At 39.0% G+C, this 21,006-nt stretch overlaps 1 protein-coding gene and 1 long non-coding RNA gene across 2 annotated transcripts in view; one reads left to right on the forward strand and one right to left on the reverse strand.

The window, feature by feature from the left end:
• LOC114447561 (uncharacterized) overlaps positions 1 to 6,975 on the forward strand; it is a 33,311-nt gene extending 26,336 nt beyond the window's left edge. The window contains exon 3 of the long non-coding RNA XR_003671851.1: positions 6,882 to 6,975. This is a non-coding gene — a long non-coding RNA (uncharacterized LOC114447561). The remainder of the gene's footprint in view (positions 1 to 6,881) is intronic.
• The window catches only part of adgrb3 (adhesion G protein-coupled receptor B3), a 96,147-nt gene extending 75,851 nt beyond the window's left edge, over positions 1 to 20,296 (reverse strand). Inside the window, exons 1-2 of the mRNA XM_028423907.1 lie at positions 20,106 to 20,296; positions 17,782 to 18,550 (exon numbers count right to left, since the gene is read on the reverse strand). Coding sequence (XP_028279708.1) covers positions 17,782 to 18,535 — 754 coding nt within the window. The 5' untranslated portion in view covers positions 18,536 to 18,550; positions 20,106 to 20,296. The remainder of the gene's footprint in view (positions 1 to 17,781; positions 18,551 to 20,105) is intronic.
• Between the last annotated feature and the right edge of the window lie 710 nt (positions 20,297 to 21,006).

Genomic DNA, 21,006 nt, shown 5'->3' on the forward strand with positions numbered 1-21,006 from the left:
CAGCTCCTCAGTCAACAATGGGTGACATCACGGAAGCTTCACCCATCGTTATTTACTGTCAATGCTAAGCTCATTTTAATAAATTTACTCATATTACATTTACTCATATCTGTAGCACAGAATTGTTGTAGAATCTCCCTGAACAACGAATTATCAATACTGGTTACTACTGGTTACTGGCAGAAACATGTCATTAAAGAAACACTTCATAATACCCTCCACTTGCATTACAGCTCAGATAGTGATGTAATGTTAAACAGTATTGTATTCGCTTCAAAACCCCTGGTGTACCAGCTGACCACATTCTCTCCATCTCTTTTGACAATATGTTCATCATTTGAGGATCACCCGTTTGATATAATTTACCCTTAACATCCACATTTCTATGTGTTCTCTGTCAAAATAACGTTCAGCTTAATATATGAATTGTCAAATACATTTCAGAATGGTCCACTGAGTTCAGTGAGACCCTAAGGAACATTTCTGATGTAATTTAATCACAGTATTACCTCAGCAAGAGCATGCAACAGAAAGGCAAGCCAGGGGATAGTCTGACACATTGAGGCTATAGTCGTCTGTATCCAGCTGTGTGTCTAAGCTCAGTATGAAAACACTGTTACATCCAATGCAGTATGTGATTTTAACATGGCTGGTGATATCTAGAACGAATCAGTCAATCGAAACTTTGGACCACGTCTCTACTCTTCATCATAGTTCTGTGTCAGTTCTTGAGATGACCTTGGTTATTCAGTCAGCTCTCACAGTCTCAGTCTGATCTCCACAGTATTATTGGTCTTTTACCATGTGTGCCTCTGTGTGGCCACTGGCATGTGCATACACCTGTGAGGATGTGCAATGAATAATGCACTGCACTGAGACCACCGTCTACATCCTTGATACAGTATGTGCAGGGCTGCAATAAGTGGTTCTTCTTTTCAATGAGTTGCTTAGTTTATATCAGAACAGACTAAAAAAAGAAGAAAATAGCTTTTATGTTGAACAAACAAAACTGTTCAAGCTTTGGTGGAAAATCTCATGTTTGTGTAGAGATCCTTTTAGTCGTGAAAGTAAAATGGTCTCCTTGGCCTTTCTATTGATTCTATTCTGTTACTCTCCTTTTATATAACCTGTTCTCAACGACCGGAGCGCCGACGCTCTGGTCACACTTTTACAGAGTTCTTGTCAGTGTGCACAACATATACCTCTGTTATATCTTTGTCACTATAGGCATGTTATACATTGCTAGAAAGCTTAGTTTATCTAGAATTCAACTATTAAGCTCATTATGTGCACACAATGAGCACTAAAACATAATTCAGTAATATTCATACGTATTAATATTAATAATAATATTGCATTCCTACCTTTGGAGAGGTCCTGAAGTCTTATTATGAATCCAATCCACAACTATTTATATTCCTTTTCATCGTATGAATCCACAGATAAAGAAAATAAAAGCTTGTTTCCATAAAAGTATTCCACGTTATGAAAATATTGTTGTAATAATCATATTTTTGCGGCATAAAAATTTTGATCGTCCAAACATCACTGAGCTATTAGCATATAGCCGCTATTTTCCAGCGTATGTTTAGGTCTGTGTTGGGTGCGTTCGTTTTTATAACTTTGTTACCTGTAAAACAAAACCTTTCGCAATGTTTTCTGTTCAGGTTTGACTTCAGGACACCCCCTGAAACATAACAAGCGCCCCCAATTCGAAACGAGATTTGTGTATAACCTCGTGAGATTCCCTGCACTAGTAACGGCTGCTGTTATTGGCCAACGATATGAGGGTTCGTCAGCGTGTAGCCAATCACGTTAGCTTTCAAAAGAGGGTATGCATGCAATGTTTGTTTGTAGCAATGGTAGCACATTTCAAAGCATAAAGAGAAGAAGCAACCCCCCTCCGTCTTTGTTACGCACGAAGCGAGAGGTGAAACTCGCGTTCACTTGCCGTCTTTGTCACTCAGCCAGACTTTGATAATGCCAGGTGCTAAAAGAATCATGTTAGCTGCAAAAATGACGACATATTCGACTGCAGAGGCTTTGGAGCTCATTTTAGGACAGTGATGACAGCGAATATGACTCGGACAGAAAAGAAATGTTTGCTGACGGGCTCCGCGGGCTCCATGACGACCGTGACTCAAAGAACAGTACTAAAGCACTAAAGTTGCACTTTTTATTTGTTGCTAATTGCTCATTTCAGACAGATAGTTTTGCTTTGTAATAAAAAAACATATTTGAAATTCATATGAAAACTGTTTTTCCATGTTCTTTCAAATATTATACATGTTATATGTGCCTAAATTGACCACCCGGTAAATGTATGGTGACCACAGCGGTCAAGCTTGATATAGACATATGAGGAAAAAAAGCCAATGCAAGGTTTTTTTAGTAATCAAAATGCTTCATTGTGAGTTTCAGGGTCATAGAAGTGAGAAACCGCATTTGGCACAATTTGGCCATTTGGACACATTTTGGAGACGCCAGTGACACCACAGACAAAACAGCCCACAGCTTCCATACAGTTTGGTTTAGAGGTGTGAAATTTTGTACAGGTGTGGTTGACAAGATGTAGAAGACCTGTGTATAATTTCAACTGACAACTGTCAAGCATGTCTTTGTCAGGCTTTTTCAAATATATTACATTATTTTCGAGCACCAAAAAATGAAAAAATATCACTTTTTGAACAGATGCAGTTTAAGATGTGCTCTACTCACACTTTTATAATTATTTTTGTCAGAAACTAGAATGAATTATCTTTCAAAAGATGTCTCTCACAGGCAGATTGGTCTTACAGTTCTCCTGTTATAAGGTTTTTCTTTTGGGTATGCAAATTAGGCGAGGATAGCAAAAAATAGGTAGATGTGAAGGGGATAAGTAGCAGTAGTTCTCTATCAACCAATAATTTGTGACCCATTAACATCTCTTGTCGCCTACTTACTGCTGTGCCAGCAACATACTGTATGTCACAGCTAATGTAGCTCCGAGAAAGACATTTCCAATCAGCGATCTGTAAGCTGGGCAAAAAAAAAAGTACAGCAAGCTGGAGACCATAATGGCAAATGAAGGGCAAATTCACGTTATGAACCAAATAGTAAGGCCTCATGGATAGAGACTTACCATAATAGGGTCACACAGACATGGACACTTTGTAAGAAGCTGCTGTGATAAGCGCTGACATTAGAATGAGCAATCTCTGTATACGCCTAGTGACCCTGACCCCTGAGGCTTATTGTAATGCCTCTGTCTGCTCAGAACACAGATAACAAAATCAGCATCTTCAACCACTATTTTTCATTTGTCACTTGGGTCAAAGATATGAGGCAACACCGGCCTCAAAGATGTTAATCACATGTTACAGTTGGTGAATTCTTCCAAAGTTATAGTGGAACAAAAAAGGCAGTGCACTAAGCTCCTTTGTTTATATGAAAATATATTCAGGCCTTATCACTTATCTGGAGCCTTTGAAAAAATAAGTGCCAGCGCTGCATCTCTTGACACCCACAAAGAACAATGTTTACAAAATCCTTTGATTTTTTTTTTTTTCTTTTTTTCAGCTATTCAGTATGTGTATGTTGGCATTGCCAAAATGGCAATGTATTCTCTCACTCTCACAGCTAATCCCCTTCTTTCACTCCTTTCCTCTAATTGTCACCTCACATCAGAGAAGAAAGCTGCAATTATTGCACTTCAGTAACTGTTGAGACAACATCACAATAGTCGAGCTTTGGACACCGCTGAGCTGATGGGTTAGGCAAGATGGTCTGAGAAGCAGAGCTCTATAAATTGGAGGATCTCAAAGCTCCAAAGCACCTGCTAAATGACAGCTTTAGATGACTGCATGAGAGCACTGTACTGGAGACAGATTCATATAAATGTGCCCATCCAACAGTCAACACAGTTGAGCATATCTCAGGTGTGCCTAAAGGAACCATTCATTTTTCATGCTTATGGATGTGCATACGTTTAAAGTGAGTAGGTACTTAAAAATGTTAAGCAAGATGCTTTCATATTCTTTAATTTATTTATTTATTTATTCTTTTAATTATTGAACCTAAATCCACTAACTTCAAGGACTAATTGGCTGTTAATTAAAATCCAGACTTTGGCTATTAATCCTTTTATTTTTAGTGTTTTTGATTCCAGACACACCTGTCTTCCCTGCCACAACATCACTGTCTGGATGGAAAAAAACCTTGCACCTTTTTATGAATGACAGCATTCAGCACAATTTGATATTGACGTTGCTAACATTAGTTCAAATAAAGTATGTTCACAAATAATTAAAAAAAAAATTAAAGTGCAATTTGTCATTAGGAGACCAATAGTTTTTGTAACTAAGTGTGGCTCCTGTTCAGCATGACACCACTGACTCAGTAGGCACCATCCATTTGCAATTGTTTCCATGGAAACCAGTGGCCTTAGAGAAATATTCACACACACACACACACACAATTACAATGGAAGAAGTCTGCAAAATATCTAAATTGGATTTTTAAATGCTTTATATGTGTCTGTATCTCTGCTACTATCTGTCTAATCTGTGTAATGGTAGCTACTTTTAGAAAATTTGTTGATGAGTCATTGTGCAGGAAGTTGTGTGTATACTAACATTGTGTGTAAAAAGAAAATCTTGAATTTGTATGTCCCTTCATACCCTTGCATCTCCTTTTCACCAGCAAAGATGATACAGATTGGTGCGTAAAGCCTTTGCAGCCCTCTGGGGCTGACCTATCAGAGCAGATTCAGTTTGTTTCCCCAAAGAAAGAGGAAACAAACATCTAATATTGAAATTCCTTTGTTTGCAATAATAGCACTATACAGACAAATCTCAATCAAGCCCCTAATTGTATGATATGTAATATAATGAGCACAAGTAGGACAACATCAAATATAGATGCTTGAGTAAATGCATTTATTTCAAAAGGTACTGAATGGATTTGAAAAACTTTTTTTGCATGGTCCAAACCTATATATTCAGATTCACATAGCTGCGGTGACTGTAATAAGGTGAAAAAAAGGGAAATTCATCCGTGTGACTGAGAACACATGAGCAGCTGATGCACAAGGATGAACACCTCCAGCCATCATGCCTGCATTGATACATTTTAGTGCAAAGCAGGCAGACGACCTTTGAAGAGGGAATACTATTGTGGAATCCTTCACATTTCAAAATAAGCTGGTGTGGCTTTTGGTTTTCAACAATACTGCTGCTGCAGTGGCTACACAACTGTGGTAGTTTGACATTAAATGACCTAAACACTAACACACAACTGACTTAAACTTAACATAATTTTATGTTAATAATTAGGTTAGTGTGATATTAATTAGGATGCTAGAGGCCACATAAATTGCCTCTATATGCAATGAAGATGTTTTTATTTCTTAAAGGACACAAATGCATAGCTACAAAAACAGTAATACTCTCATGAGTCTTGATAAGGTGCAAGAAATAAAATAAGTAAAGAAATAGTGACACAAATTAAATGCAGCTCTGCCTCAGAAGAGGGGCAGGAATCACACGCCGATTATTTTCTACATTATCACTTGAGTGTCATTTGCTCTGTATTCATTAGCTTAATATAATATACACAAACACACACACACTTACACACACAGCAGCTGTGTGTCACATGACCTCTTTTCACAGAAGAGTGTTTCAAAGAGACAAAATCAAAGGCTTGTAAAACTGCTTCACACATAGAAATGGTCTATTAATGTTTCCTTTGGAAACAAAGGTGTCTTTGAATGCACCAAATCAAAGGCTAAACAGATTACAGAAGTGAACACAGAATTTACATGGCAGCCATATTTGATTTGCATCACACTCAGAGTGGCAGAGAGCGAAAGCAGCGGAATAAAAAGTCAAATCAATAGGCAGTTTATAATCACCGATAGTTAACAAAACATACTGATGATGTATGCAGCTAGTAGAGCGCATAAATTATTTGTCATGAAAGATGCAATAATGAGTTTATGATGTGTTCTATTATTAAATATTGATTACTGTATTTCCATCAGACCTATAGTATAGGAGACATTTTTAAGAAATTTTTTCCCCTTTGTGTAAAGTGTCATACATCAAGCTCAAACAGCCAGACTGTGCTGACATGGATCCACAGTTACAGGCCACGGCATGGCTTCAGTTTACTGTAATGAAAAATATGCCCAGTGCCGTATTAGACGTCTCCGTCATAACAGGGAGGAACACTGACACTGACTCACCATGCTTGGTTCACCTCTTGTATAATCCAATCACAGGTTTATATTGTATGAAACTATAATAAGGGATGAACTCTTGTCAGCCGCCGGTGCTTCAGTTCATGGCAGGATCACACCGAGGAATGCAGCTTTATAAATACTTTCCTTTGTGTCTTTGTGAGCAATTACACACCCGCTGATAGATCTATGGCAAAAGCATGTTTCTAATGACTGTGTACATATTGTAGTACAACACATATTCAAGGTGTGCAGGCATTTTAAATAGGACAGCATCAAATATAGGCTCGAATGCGTTCATAACCTTGCTAATACCAATGGTGCTGTGTATTTTTTCATAGACCATTTTCTAATAGCTATGTCCTTCTGTTTACTGAAAGCTGAATTTTTTTTTATTCTTTGGGGGGAGGGTGTTTTTGTGTGAATGAGTAAACACATGAGCAGATGACGCACAAGTATGACCACCTCCAGCCATCATGCCTGTATTGATTCATTTTAGACAAAACATGGCCTCTGAACAGGAAGCAGTAATGCTGAATCATTAGTGGTTACATATTTATATATATATATATACATAGTGTGACATGTTTAAGGTGCTTAGCACATAGCTGGACATGTCTGTTTTACTGACCTGTCCTTGTTCTGTGTTTTGTGATCAAAGGTATGCCCTGTTGCTCCTGTAACCACCCCACAGTGATGTTACGATGTCCTGAACGCACCCTGAGGACACTTTTACTGTATGCCATTGCAGCAAGGTGAGTGCATTAACCGGTCAGCACAATGTAAAATTTCCAGCTGCTGTTGAGGTGCTACAGTATTTAACGATTAAAATGCATGATGAAAGACTGAGATCACACAGTTGTAGGTGCTATTTGTGACACCCGGAAATGTATGCTTCTCAGAAGTGTTTGACCGCATATGACAGTAAAGTGATGCGCTTTCTCAGAACTTTATTTACATAATATTACCCTTTCATTTTCACAGTACTGTGCATTTTATTGTGAGAACTAAGCACAAAACTGGAATTACAAGCAGTGTCAGGAGATAAATAATTGCAAGTCAAAGTGAAGGCTTTTACTGGAGTAAATCAGGGCAGGTTTGGGAAGTCTGGACTAGCTGTGGTGGTACAGTATTGATTCAGTAATCCGAAGCCATCTCCCAAGTGCTTCTGATTTATCTGTCACATTTCATTATGACTCCTGTGCTGAAACTCTTTCTCTTTAATACAATACTGCAGAGAGCATTTAGCCATCTGATGCGTCGTCTGTATTGGCAGAAAGGATAAGACTCCCTGCAGCACTAATTTGGTGGAGTGTGATTTGCTCGTTTTATTAAATTTAGAGATGTGGTATATAGGGGGTTTGAATGAATAATTAAGAAGTATTTTCCTGTTTTTTTTTTTCGCATTTGAAATGTAAGGTAAAGTAAGGATGATCTCCAGGGTAGAGAAGCAGTGCTTCTTTGTTTGAGGACTTTGTGGGCTGCTGGTAAATTAATGCCAGAAAAACACAGAGGCTATCCTCTCAGGGGAAAATGACAGCACGGGTCATTTGTTTAAGCAGGTGAAAATAAGCTATGTTTATGTTCTGGTCTAAAAACAAGAGAAGTGTGATATTTTTATGACACACAAGTAAATGGCTTTGATACCAGCGGCCACAGGTATGTTCTTTCTAATGGTAGCCACTGTGTGTGTGTGTTCCTTTCCGCCATAACAACAATCAGTCACAATATGAGGTACAAAATTTAATCTGAAACATATGAATAACTGAGTTGTCATGACCTGATAGCAAATAGTTTAATAGTAGCTTGTGTAAAATGAATGACCCGCTTGTTAGCACTATTAGCATTAGCATTAGTAGTACAGCTTTACATAGCTGCCATTAGAGTCTTCAATAACTCGACTTCCTAGACAAATTGAAAAAAGTCAAACAAAAAGTTGAAATCTGTCATGTCATGGCATTTGTTGACCCTCACAATGATAGATAAGGTATCGTGGATTTATGACAGCAGATGGCAGATACATCACATTTTTGTCTCCAATCTAATTCCTAGGCTCACGGGCCACACGGCTATTTGTAAGTGATCGATTGGGAATTACACGATCGGGTCTTGTGAAGCCATCTAGGCTGGTTGCCATAGTAAAGGCTCAGTGTTGTGTGGGTATGTTAACTAGCTGGCCAAAATGAGACCAACACACTGCAGGCCCATCTTTTTTTTTTCTTTCTTCACACCATGGCAATATCTTGTTGTGGTGCAGAACTCTGCCACTGCACCAGACAGCATCAGTGACAGATGAGTTTAAGATGCACAGCAGTGTTGGCAGGCTAACCATGCTCTGAATGTGACATCATTGTTGTGTGTTGGTTGCCAGTGGTGGAAAGGCGATAGTTTGAAATTTGATTTAAACAGGCAGACTGTGACACAACGCTGTATCCAGAAATTCAGCTCAAATCTGACTTTGGCACCACTATGAATGTGGTATAAATCTGACTTGTAAATTAAGTCCCCCTGCGAAATTTGATAAACTATTCTGATTCCAATCTCGATATGCTAAATATCAGCAGGTCCAGACAGGATAGCCAACAATTATTTCTACTCAAGCTTGTTATTTTAATCAGGAAAGCAAAGCTGAATTCCAATTTCACTGACAAGAAACCACCTGCAGTCTGTGAAACAGCAGCCACCCCTCCATTTAATGTTTCATTTATTGTGTTCAGAATCATGGAAATTATAACCACAAAAAACAAATTTAGTTAAGTGGAAATATATTATTCTTATACTGGGATGTTTGTTTACTACTATTTCCTGACCAAATAGTTCAATAGAGAAAATAATTGAATAACTAATAAAATAATTTGCAGGTTATTTTGTTGTTTAATAAGATTGCGACATGTCAAGTGTGCACCTTTTAATTTGTGAGGCATAACTATATTTGACTTAACTTACATGACTCGCCACTATTATTAAGTTGTGATAGACCATCAAAACAGATTCACTGCCCTTCATTCTCCTCGGTGCTCTGAAGGACAGAGAGCTGCGGACGAGGCAATTTAGCACAAGAGTGTTGCAGAGTGATAATTTCTGAATCTCATGCCACGTTATGTAACATTTCTCCTTACAATGAGAAGAGCTGAATACCCACAATGCTCCATGGAAACATTGCAGGCAGTGGAAGCAAATGTCAGCTGTCTTAGTGATGGCCGCTACCAAAATATCCCATCATGCATCTGTCAAGCACTACTTAGGGGTGCCATTTGAAAATATGTCCCCCAAAATTTTGGAATTTAGAGCAATGTCTCAGAAACAGCTCTGCTGCTGTTTATCTTACCTAATACTGATATTTACACAAACTAGACCCATTAGTTACTTAATAAAACTAATTACTTTGATATGCTTGTTGATTGATCTCTCACACATCACTAGTCACAGCAAAAATTATGTCAATGTTTTTCTTATGATTTATGTCATCACTGTAATAGCACTGCTCAAGCACATTGCAGCACATCTGGAAAACACATGCCGTGTTCGTTTATAATGACATATCTCAGGCACAAAACATGGTTACATTTACACCAGATGGCCATGATGGCACATCTGTATGGTGTACGGTGTCAGCAAAATTAGATGAGGTGGTTGGCGGCTGTACCACTTCTATGGACTTCATATCCACGGGGTGAGGCAAAACAAAAAAAAAACAGGGAAAACTTTTACAAGGTAAAACTTTCCAATCTGCCCCTAACAATACATGACATATTAGGCAGCAGGCCCATTTATGATGGTTGTTTCCAAGGCCTGGAAATATCCATACTCCATATTCATTTGGAGATGACGGTTTGTTATTTCACTGTTCAAGTTAACTTAAGTTCAGTTTGTTGTTATTGCACTTTTACACAAGCGTACGTCTTTCACACTTAATGCACCCTTCTTAGACATCTTTCCCTGAACGGTGACCAGATTCAAAGAACCACTTTTGCTGTACTTGTTTGTTGAATAGTGGATTATGTAAAGTTTGTTTATTTACTCTGTTTATCATCTTCTACAGAAATAATACCCACTACTTTTTAATGTAATATTGCGCTTGCTCTTCTGCTTTTGTATAGGTTTACTATTAGCAAAAGATGGTATTTTTTCCTTTGAAATGACAGATTTTGCTTGGTAGGCTGTGGTGCATGAAGCTTCTCCTGTGATTGTCTAGATCTTGAATGGATTTTATTATTTTCATTTTAGTTATTATTATTGGTCATAGTGGTAGAAGTAGCTGCCATGGTATCGATTTTGCACAGTTTCCTAACACCTTAATTCTTACTGCCCTAACAAATAAGAGAACATGTAGACAACATGTTTTTGTTATGTGACATTGTTTATGTAAGTGTGTTTGCTGCCCTAGATCATAGTATACCTTGCAGCATCCATTACAGCTACATGAGGACACTTGCTATACCCAGCAGAGGGGACCGCCAGTGAGAGCAGCTACAGAAGCTCCTTTAAAAAAAATGGATTTTGCTTCCACTTTCCCACATAGACAGTGTGTTTGAGTGACAGACTCATTTGCCAGGTTTTGTGGGTGGATGTTTATGCAAATGCCTCTCCTCTGTGGGCTGAAATAGCCATCCAGTGACAGGCCAAAACTAACTGGGTTGAAATGCAGTAGCATGCAAGTGAGAGGCTGAAAGCAGTGCATAATTCACATTAAAATCTCTGGCACCACACAACAAGGGCTTGATAAAATTTACCACAATAAGCTGGCCCACACAAAAGTTAGAATGTGATTATTTTTTTTAGCTTACAAATAGAAAAAATGTTGAAGGCATTTGAGAGTTTTCATCCACATTGAGAACTGGCTGAGACTCACCCTCCTTTCATAGCTGTAACAGAGTCATGTGGATTTTGTGTATCATTTGGAGTGTGGTTGTTGAGGCTCACTTAGGTAGTTAAGTGTTTTGCATTCTAGAATAATTTGTCATATGATATGATGTGATGGCTGCAATTGCTGTTGTTGAGGTCCTGTTACATATAAATGGAAGTTGGTAGTGTTCACTTCTCTCCTTTGTTATGGCAGTAAATCAGAAAACATTCTACTTTATTATGCATATGAGGCAGTAAACAAATCTAATTTGTATAATAAGAAGATGAGCCAGTCATCTTCGTCTACAGAGATTCATTAATTGTGTTTTCATTCATATAGAAGCCTGTTTGAAGTCAAAGGAAACAAGATCACAACAGTGGCTATTCCTTTGATTTATAAGGTCTACTCATCGTTAACTCATACATTGCAAAATAGAGGCTGGTTGCACTGTGTGTGTGAAGACACACCATTACAAATGGAAATGTTTCCCTGATAATAAGTGTTGTGGTGGTGATGAAGCAGTATGTTACTGCTAGGAGGCTTTGACAAAGAACAGATAGACACTAGTGTGCTGCATGAAGCTGCAGTGTCCACATAACAGCCTGTGTGTGAATATTGGTTAAAAACAGTAATTAGGCAAATTGGTAGAAGCATTATAAACAGAGGACATTCAGGCAGGAACTTTGCACCTCCTTGTATTTGATTTTCTTCATGTGTAATGTATCACATCAGCGCTATTCCAACACTGTCTGCAACACAGTGGCGGTTTAGATTTGTTACTTTGTGAATGAAAGCCTGAATGCTAAACAGGCAAATCTGTGGCGTTTCAAGAAGAATTTATGAGTAGTTGTGGGAGCTGGTGCATCATTGATATATATATATATATATATATTGGTAGACACACAAATCTACCACTGTTTGGAATTCATAACATGCTTACAGGCTGGATACGCAGACACACACACACTAATAAATCAGGCGTGCATGTTTCCTCATTGCTTATGCAGGATTTTACTGGTGAAGCGTGGCAGTTTTCAGGACAAGAGGTGTGGCTGCTTCACATCAGAGAATTAGACGCCACATTACATAATCCATTACTCTGATTACAATTCATTCTGTAATATGACATTGTTATAGGCAGCAACTGTTACTTACAGATTTTATTACAATTGTGTTTATTGTGGGCTGTAAAGTTGAAAAGTGGGGACTTGTCACATCTATGATGCCAAAGAGACTCTGATGTGAGCTAATTTAAGAAATGTAGGTTTAGACCATTTCTGGTTATTTGCTACAAAAAGTGGTGTTAAGAAAGTCATCTTTATGTTGGTTAATACTTTTTCTACTGCAGGGAGAGACCACTAAGTTCCTAAGGTAGTCAGGTTATGCACTCCTAAACAAAGTCCACTATATTGTTGGTGGATTCACTTTCATTTGCAGTATCTAATTATTCACTACCTGCTCACATAAGGCAGGTAGATCAGGAATCTTTATGTCTGTGTCAGCCCACAGGTCGCCATGCTCGAAACCTTAAAATGCATGCACTATGCATGTATGTATAGCCTTCCCCTATATGGAAAGTCTCTGTATCCCACAAAACAAAGCAAAAGATACAAATATAAAGACCATTAGCAAAGAAACTTTCAGACTGTCCTTTAATGTGCAGGTAGTCTGAGTTTCAGCATCACCTTTTTCTCATGCAAGCAGCATTATAACTTCACATTTATCCACTCAATTTTGCAGTCACCCATTCTTACTGTGTAATAGCTTCTAGATAGTCTGAAAACCATAAAATAGTGTCTTCACTTTTTTAAATTGTATTTCAGGTTTTCCTCCAGACTTACATTCCATTGCGTCCCGTCTGCAGTTCAGTTGTGACGACACAAGGCTTTAATTTACTGGGAGGCAGTGCACAGACTGTGGGTGCATAGTGAAGAGTTATCACTCTGACTTCCAATTGTCATGCTGCTGAAATAGAGCCTCAAGACTGAGGATCGCCAATCCATGTCAAATGAACAACAGTGAGCACAGCTGATCTGCGTCCTCTCTACTGCCAGGTTATCATTGTTAGAATCACAGCTAGAGCAATGCAGAATGTCGAAAGGAAAGACGCATTCGGAAAATGTCAGGATTCATGATTAAGTCAGTGATTTTTTTTTTTTTTTTTAGCTTGAACTTTGCAAAATAAGTAAACCTAAATTAACTTTGGCAGAAAATAGTTTTTCTGCCAAATATTGGATGCTCTGATCTCTTGTTGTAGATGCAATTATCAGCAACTACTGTTTGGTATTATAGACACGCTGTGAAAGTTTTATCTCTGTGATTATCACATCTCATGTGGTGAACTGTGTTTTACTGTGTGTCCAATAAGCCCATTTGCATCCATGTGTGACAGTCTGAGTGGTTTAAGCAGGTCTTTAAACATGACAACAGTTTTGTAGTTCTATATCATTGTATAAAATGACTGAAAGTCACCTCAGAGCTTCATGAATTTTTATTTCCAGAAATATCCACCTGGGCCATTTGAAGACTGTACTGATTATATTTATACTTTTTAGCAGTTCCATAAAAAAAATAACTAGAATTGACCCAAAGCTGTGTAACTGATTAAAGCATAAAGCTTCATCATTTCACACTCTGCATCAGCTCTTTTTTTAGTCAACATTTAATACACAGTTAAGGGGATGGCTGATAGTTTCACGCTGATTCTTCAGGGTCCTAGAGTCTAATAAGATTTCTGTCTGACCTTCTCGTTCCCCAACAACTTTTATTCACCATCTTATACAATGATGCCTTAAGAAGATGCATTGGAAACTGTATATCCTCCTACAAAAACAGAAAAAATACCATATCTAAAATTCTAAGAGCTAATCTCAGGAGCAATATTTATAGCAGGCTAAAAATTAGATGTTTTCAAAAGCTGCAGTTTTTAGGCAGAATTTAGGCATTGAATGCTCAAGACATTGACTATAACTGTGGACAAATAATGCCTGTCTAGGATAAAACAGATTCTGTGCTGTTGATCTGAGCCCTCTCCTTCACTGAATTGGAACTAAAATGGCCTCCAAGTGTACTGAACAATGGGGGTGAGCATAATGCAGTGTGACTACTGAGTGACTTGACTGAGATCCAAAGTGAATAAAAGGCCTCACTATGTGAGGCAGCGGGGCTGAGCTGCTGCAGTGCTCAGGACTTTGGCGGGTGACAGTGCATTATAACGCTACGCACACATTTCATTCGCCAATAAATCTTATTATCATTTTCCACATGGCACATGCTATGCGTCATCAGGAGCCGTAATGATAAAACGAGCATCCGCATGTAGTCATAACATGTTTCTGTATGCTGTTTAATGCCTTTCAGTTTATATGTTCTTTTGAAAGAAATCTTGAAATAAAGAATTAATATAGTTTATACATATTGCATCTAAGAGTCAAATTAGTGATCACAAGAGTGAACTCTTTTCTCTCAAGTGGAAAACAGAGGATCTGGACTCATATCTGTGATGTCAGTCATTTCTAACCTACTTATTGTACTAACAATGAATTTGAAGACCCACTTTGTGGATTCATAAAATATTCATATGAATATTTTACACAAGTTTCCGTTCGGTTCAAACAAATTTTAAACTGTTACCTCCCAAAAGCTTTGTACTGTCACTTTACATTTGTCTTTTTTTCCCCACTATTACCAATAATTCAGTCTCCTCGCAGAAACAGGAAGAGGGAGTAGAGGTTGGTGCAGTTATATAAACTTGAAAATCTCACCAGAGCACTTAAACTTAGTTTGAAATTTTCAGTGACACACAATTTGGGCAACACAAAAGGTAGCAGGCTAGAGAGGCCTCTTACTGTCACAGTTTGAGGCTTCACTAACAGTAAAGACATTGAAGGACGTGCAACAAAGACCCGTTCCTCTCAGACAATGACACTCCTTGACCCTGATCCACGAAAAACTGACAACTTTCAACAAAATGAGACAAAGAGGAAGACGTCTTTCCTTTTAGTCAAGGACACACAAGTAGAATCAGTCACACAACAAGCCACTATGCTGCTGAGGAGCTGAGGAGCTGAGAAAGCTCATGGAGGAATTGCAGTGTTAAAGCTTGTGAACGTGATTAGGAAAAAAAGGGTCGAGAACATGCCTGTTTACTGAATCCTCTAACAATGTATGAGAAATATTCTAACAAGCTTTCACTTAAAGCATTTTAATTTGACTACTCCAAAAAAAAACAAGCATTCTAAAAACACAAAGGACTTCAAAGAGCCAACGCAGACAGTCGCTCATTCACCTATGAGCCGCTCCGAGTCATCAGACTCGTTGATTTTGATTGTGTGGGATGTGGGAGGAAACCCACACAAACACAGAACACACGAGGAAAAAGAAAAGAGATCAAGAATTAAATCTGTCTCGCTGTGAGTGCCACTGCGCCACTGTGCTGGCTCCTTCTACAACTTTTATTCATGAAATGGGAGAATGCGATAAAAATAAAACTGCATAAATGAGTCATCTGAGTAGTACATCTGGATGCCATTGTACCACTATGGATTTTTGTTTTATAAAAAAGAAATCCCACAATACCAAGGAAAGAGAGTTTTTATCTGAATAATCACCTCAAACTGTTAAGAGCTTTAACCTTTAAAAATCTGTGTCTGTGTGAAACACTGGTGGGGTATTTCAGTGGCATGGCTGGAGGACAACCTCCAGCTCCTGCTTTTCTTTTGATGTGCTTCTGAAGCCATGCTCTACCAGCAACTGAGAAGATCAAAGATGTGCGATTTTATCAAATGGAGCTCTTGTCGTCTGTTTGTAATCCTTTATTCTTCGTCAGGAACACCCACTCTGTCACCATGATGCCACAGGAGACACAGTGCTCTTTTAAACCCGATGGTGATCTCCCCGTTATCCAGATGAAAACGGATTTATTCAAACCTTCCATCAACCAACCCTATAAATAGAAGCTTGTGGAAAATCTTCTGAGAGAGAGAGCGGGAGAGGGAGGGAGGAAAAAATAAGCTGTGCTCTTAAGCTGTTATTAACATGCTGATAGAAAAATGCCAAATGTTATTTGGGAGCAGAGAATTCTGCTATGAAAATAAACATAAAGCTTCATTTTTGTGACATGAACATAAATGATGAAATTATCTGATAAGATACACAGCTGAGTCATACTTTTGGTTGTTGCTACACATGCTACTTGACTGTGGGCTGAAGTGTAATGGTAATTTGCATCAGATACAGTATGCATTATTGCCTAAGGGCTCTAGTGCAAGGTTTGGCAAATGGCACTCAACATGGGTTTATCATCCAACTTGATGAAGGTTAGCCGCTTACTAAATCAAATGGAAAAAGTGGAGCAAGAGTAACAACTCATCATAGTGTAAAGTAATAAACATTTCTATAAAAAAACAAAAACATAGCATGTAGCAGCACTCAGCAGGAGTCAACCAAACAGCTGAACTACTGCAATCGATATTCATCAGTTCTTCTTGATTAGAAAACTGTCACCTGTTTTCCAGGGTACCATTATACCAATTGCTATTTTGGTAAGTGCCACAAGGAAAAATAGCTTCATTATATTTCTGCTATCATTTCACCTGCCAAGAAATTGCTAGGTTGTTTCTTTATGTTTTTTTCTTAGTGATGAACACAGTCCTTCTTTACATCTCACAGTAAACGTACCTCAGCTTCTGAAGTATCTAAGATTATCCCTCTGGGGGTGATTTCCTCTGCTGTCTGTTAAAATCTAAGCAGCTATACGTTAAGATCAGTCTTCTTTGTAATTTATTTTTAAAAAAGCTACAAGAATGTAGTGCAAGCTGGTTGACATGAATACCTAGAATTATTATGACTCTTTTCAACCATTAGGTGTTCATTCAACTGTGTACCAGTTAATTTGTGTGGATGTACATATGTGTGTAAATCAGACGTACAAACACATCTACTGATAATGCCATTGTAAGCCTTTGATCCTAGGTTGTTATAACATGAATTCCAACATACAGTGAAAATACGTTGCATTGCTCTATGGCAACACTGAACAAGAAGCATCCTTTCAGAACAGCTCTTTTAATCTAATCTAATCTAATGTGTTGGATTATTTTATTATTTTTTTTTTTTGCTTGGGCAATGTGATCCAACCGGACACTGCTGCTTCCATGATCCCAATTTTTCTGTGTGATATAGATGCCAATAAAATACATAAATAAATATATGAAAGACGTGTCCATGTTGACCATCATTGGTCTTTGCATGGATGACATTGACATAAATGTATAAAAACGTATAAGAAATCTATGTAATTTTTGGGATTTGCAGCCATTTTAACTCTGATGCTGATGTGTACAAATACAGCCATTTTAAATTCACAGCAATGATAGTGCATTTTGAATTCAGTCCAACCAAATGAAAAGACCCCCCCCTCCCTTTTTTTTTTTTTTTTTTATAGATGGTTTGGTTTGTGCCGGTGTGGTCTTTACTACACCCAACTCCTCTGGCAGCTTTGTTCTTGAAGTTGACACATTTCTGAGCCAACTACAGTCCATATATCTATGTGTGCTCTTTGTTTCATGGGCCATCACACTTCAAACATGCAATCAGGGCAGAGATAGGAGTGATTGACGTGCACATTTCATTGTCATGATTGCTATCTTAATGCATACAGAAAGTCCATTACAACTTTTTTCAGCTTAGAGGAGGAAGAAAACGTAATACTCACCTTCTTTAGGAGGCCGCTTCACTTCTGCGCTCAGATTGCAGATCTGCCCGGCTTGTAGTTGGGGTGACAAGCAACCCTCTGTTTGTGGATTTAAGGGTAAGACCACATTGTTGAGCATGAGCATGCTCTCTGATTCTCCATCGCCTAAATGCTGAGGACATGTGCATTTTGTATACACAATCCCGCACGTCTCCACTGTCCCTTTCTCTAATTTCAGGCAGTTTTCCAGCCACGTACAAAGCACTTGACACCCAAACTGGCTAGGGCTCGCCTTATTCAACACCAAGAACTCCACAATAGACTTCTCCTCTTCATCCAGCTTCGGTGGCGTCAATCCATTATAATCGTAAGGGAAAACTCTCCGCAGCTGAACGAAATTCTTGTCGTACAGCAAAAATATGTAAATATTCTTCGAATCGCACAGGTACACTATAGACTCATTGACTTTCAACAACTCGTTGATCTTCTCATGTGAGTAATGATCAAACTGATAAGCAAGCAAAGAATATTCAGAGCAGCTCAAGTCTCGCTTGTATAGCTTCAGGTAGATGCTGTATTTGGTAGGGTCTGGGTTCTCCAGCGTCCATGTACAGTTTGTATAGTTCTTGGGAAACATTTCAGTCACCGAATATGATCCATAAATGACCCCCTTGACCAGAGTGGAACACCAATAATCTTGGGCACCAGTTAATCCAAACATAACCAGAAGATAGGTGGAAAATATATAAATCAACAGGTTTCGAACAGCCTTCATCCTATGTCATTTGGCCTGCAGGGAGAGATAAATAAAGATAATTACACAAAGGAGTGTTAAAGTACAGCACACAACAATCATGGTAGATGATCTCTATCAGGTCTGATTGATGTGTCTCAGATGGTTCTTATTATGTCGTGTAATGAGTAAAAAAGAAAAAAGACACATTAACCTCAGCAACATGTCTTTTATATCCACATCCTGCCGCCCCCCCCCCCCCTCATCACTATACTTTGTGCAAACATTGCCACCTTGTGGCTGCTTTAGCCACGATTTATTTATTTATTTTGCTGAGGGGAGGTGGGTGCAATAATGTGAGTCATTTAGACATTATTAATTGGGTCGTATTTGGTATGGCACAATCCCTGGAGATATCCAAATGTAGCTATTTAGAATATCTGACACCAAAAGACAAACGGTGAGGGTGCAAGTCAGTGCAGCTCCTCACGACTTGTGGGATGCAACTGCTCATTTTTACGCAGTAGCCAGGATCTTTTCAACAAGCTGTGTATTCTTTATGGTTTACGCTGCTTCTTCACAATACAGTTAGAGATAATATGAAGAAGACACATTGTCAGATTTTATATATAAAAAAATAACAAAACAAAACAAAAAAACCCTTTTTCTCTCTCTGCTGCGCGCTTTCGGTCCCAAAAAAACCGACCTGCATGTCTCCGAAATTCAGGCTTGACATATTTGACAATGCAATTTGATAAAGAGCCAGTGTGTGTTCGTGTGTGTCTGTGTGTGTGTGTGTTTGAGCTTACATGCGTGGCGTGCACGCGTGTGAGAGATGGAAAAGAGAGAGAGAGGGATAGAGAGAGAGGAAGAGAATGCAATGCGATGTCCTGATTGCTTTAATCCTACAGGCAATGCAGCTGTGAGCAGTGTCACAGCAGAACGTGCGTGTGTGTGTGCGCGCGCCTCAAACTGTGTGTGTGCATGTGTACATGTGTGTCTGTAGGCGTTCAAATCCAAAGTAGGCTATACCAGTTTGAACAGAATAGATAAATGTACACCTGCGTCTCTTCAACTTCTTTCTTTCTGAATGATAAAACCTGCCCGTCACGCCACATTAGAGGGATATATGTGTTATATAAGGATTTGTGGAGTTAGATCAGCCTTTGCCGCGATAAATCCATATGTTTCCACATCCCCTGCGCAAGATTCATGGCCAAGGCTGCACACACACAAAAAAAAAATCAGTATTCTGGAGGCGAGAAATCGGTCGTCAAGAGACGCTGATTTTATTGCTGGGCTTCTAAGAGCAATTTCGTCTCGAGAGGAAATGTGAATATAGAGACACGGGTTACATCTCATGCTGTGTCAGTCCGACGCTCGGCACTTTAAAGTGATTTTTGCCTCTTAAGAGAGAGATCAGCTCTTAAAAATCATCTGTTAAGCACCCTGCACTAATGCGAGCGGATGAACGCTCCAAAGCCATCATTTCTAGCAGACAGAGCAAATATTTAACAGGGGCAGGCTAAACTTTAACTGACAGATGACACATGAAAATAGCGTTTTCATAGGCAATCACAATAAAAATAATAATAATATTACAATATCTTACCTTACACTGCGGAAGCTATGGCTATTTTTCCAACATACTTGACCACATCCTTTATAAATAAATTCTGCAGCCTTCCAATGAATCAATACTCCCCATTCCCGACAATAGAAGTCCGGCGCAACAAGATGGTTCAATGGATGAAAATAAAATGCGTTACACTCCGGTCTGGCCGCTCATATCCCCCCGTCTTCTTCTTCTTCTGGGTTTTTCCCATCAAAACGGAGCGCAACAAACACACGACAGCCACCGAGAAAGAGAAAGGGAGAGAGAGAGAGGGAGAGAGCGCGCAAGAGAAGGAGAGAGAGACGGGGGAGAAAGACCAAGGGAGGCAGAGAGGGGAAGAAATTCTTGGAGTGATGAGAAGAAGAAGAGAGCAATTCTTACAGTATTACCATAAATTAAATCGACAGACTCCACGTCTCTGTTTCCCAGACTCCAATAAGTCGCGCACCCCCTTTCTGGACAAAAAAACCGGGGGGGAGAAAAAGAAGATCCGTAGTGGGTGGATGTAAGGTGTTTGGGGCTTGTGAGTTACAACACAGAGAGAAATAGACGCGCTTTGCTTGGTGCTTGCAGAGCTCCAGGAGCAGGCTGCAATATCACGTCACACTCAGCCGCTAAGATAAAGCACGTACGTACGCTTCTTACTGCCGCTGCGTCTGACTCTAACACCACCACTTTCTTCCCTGCCCTCCTCCTCCTCCTCCTCCTCCTCCTCCCTTTTCATTTCTTTTTTTTCCTCCTCTCTCATTCAGCCTCTCCTTAATTCGAGTCAAAAGGGTTCCCCCCCTGAACTGGACCCTCTCAGTTGTGCTCAGACAACGCCGGCGCTTTGCTGCTGCAGCAAGCAGGAATATTTCCTGGACTTTTATTATTATTTTATTAGGAAGAGGGGAGTTGC

The sequence above is a fragment of the Parambassis ranga genome, chromosome 15 (genome assembly GCF_900634625.1).
Source record: "Parambassis ranga chromosome 15, fParRan2.1, whole genome shotgun sequence".
Lineage (NCBI taxonomy): Eukaryota > Metazoa > Chordata > Actinopteri > Ambassidae > Parambassis > Parambassis ranga.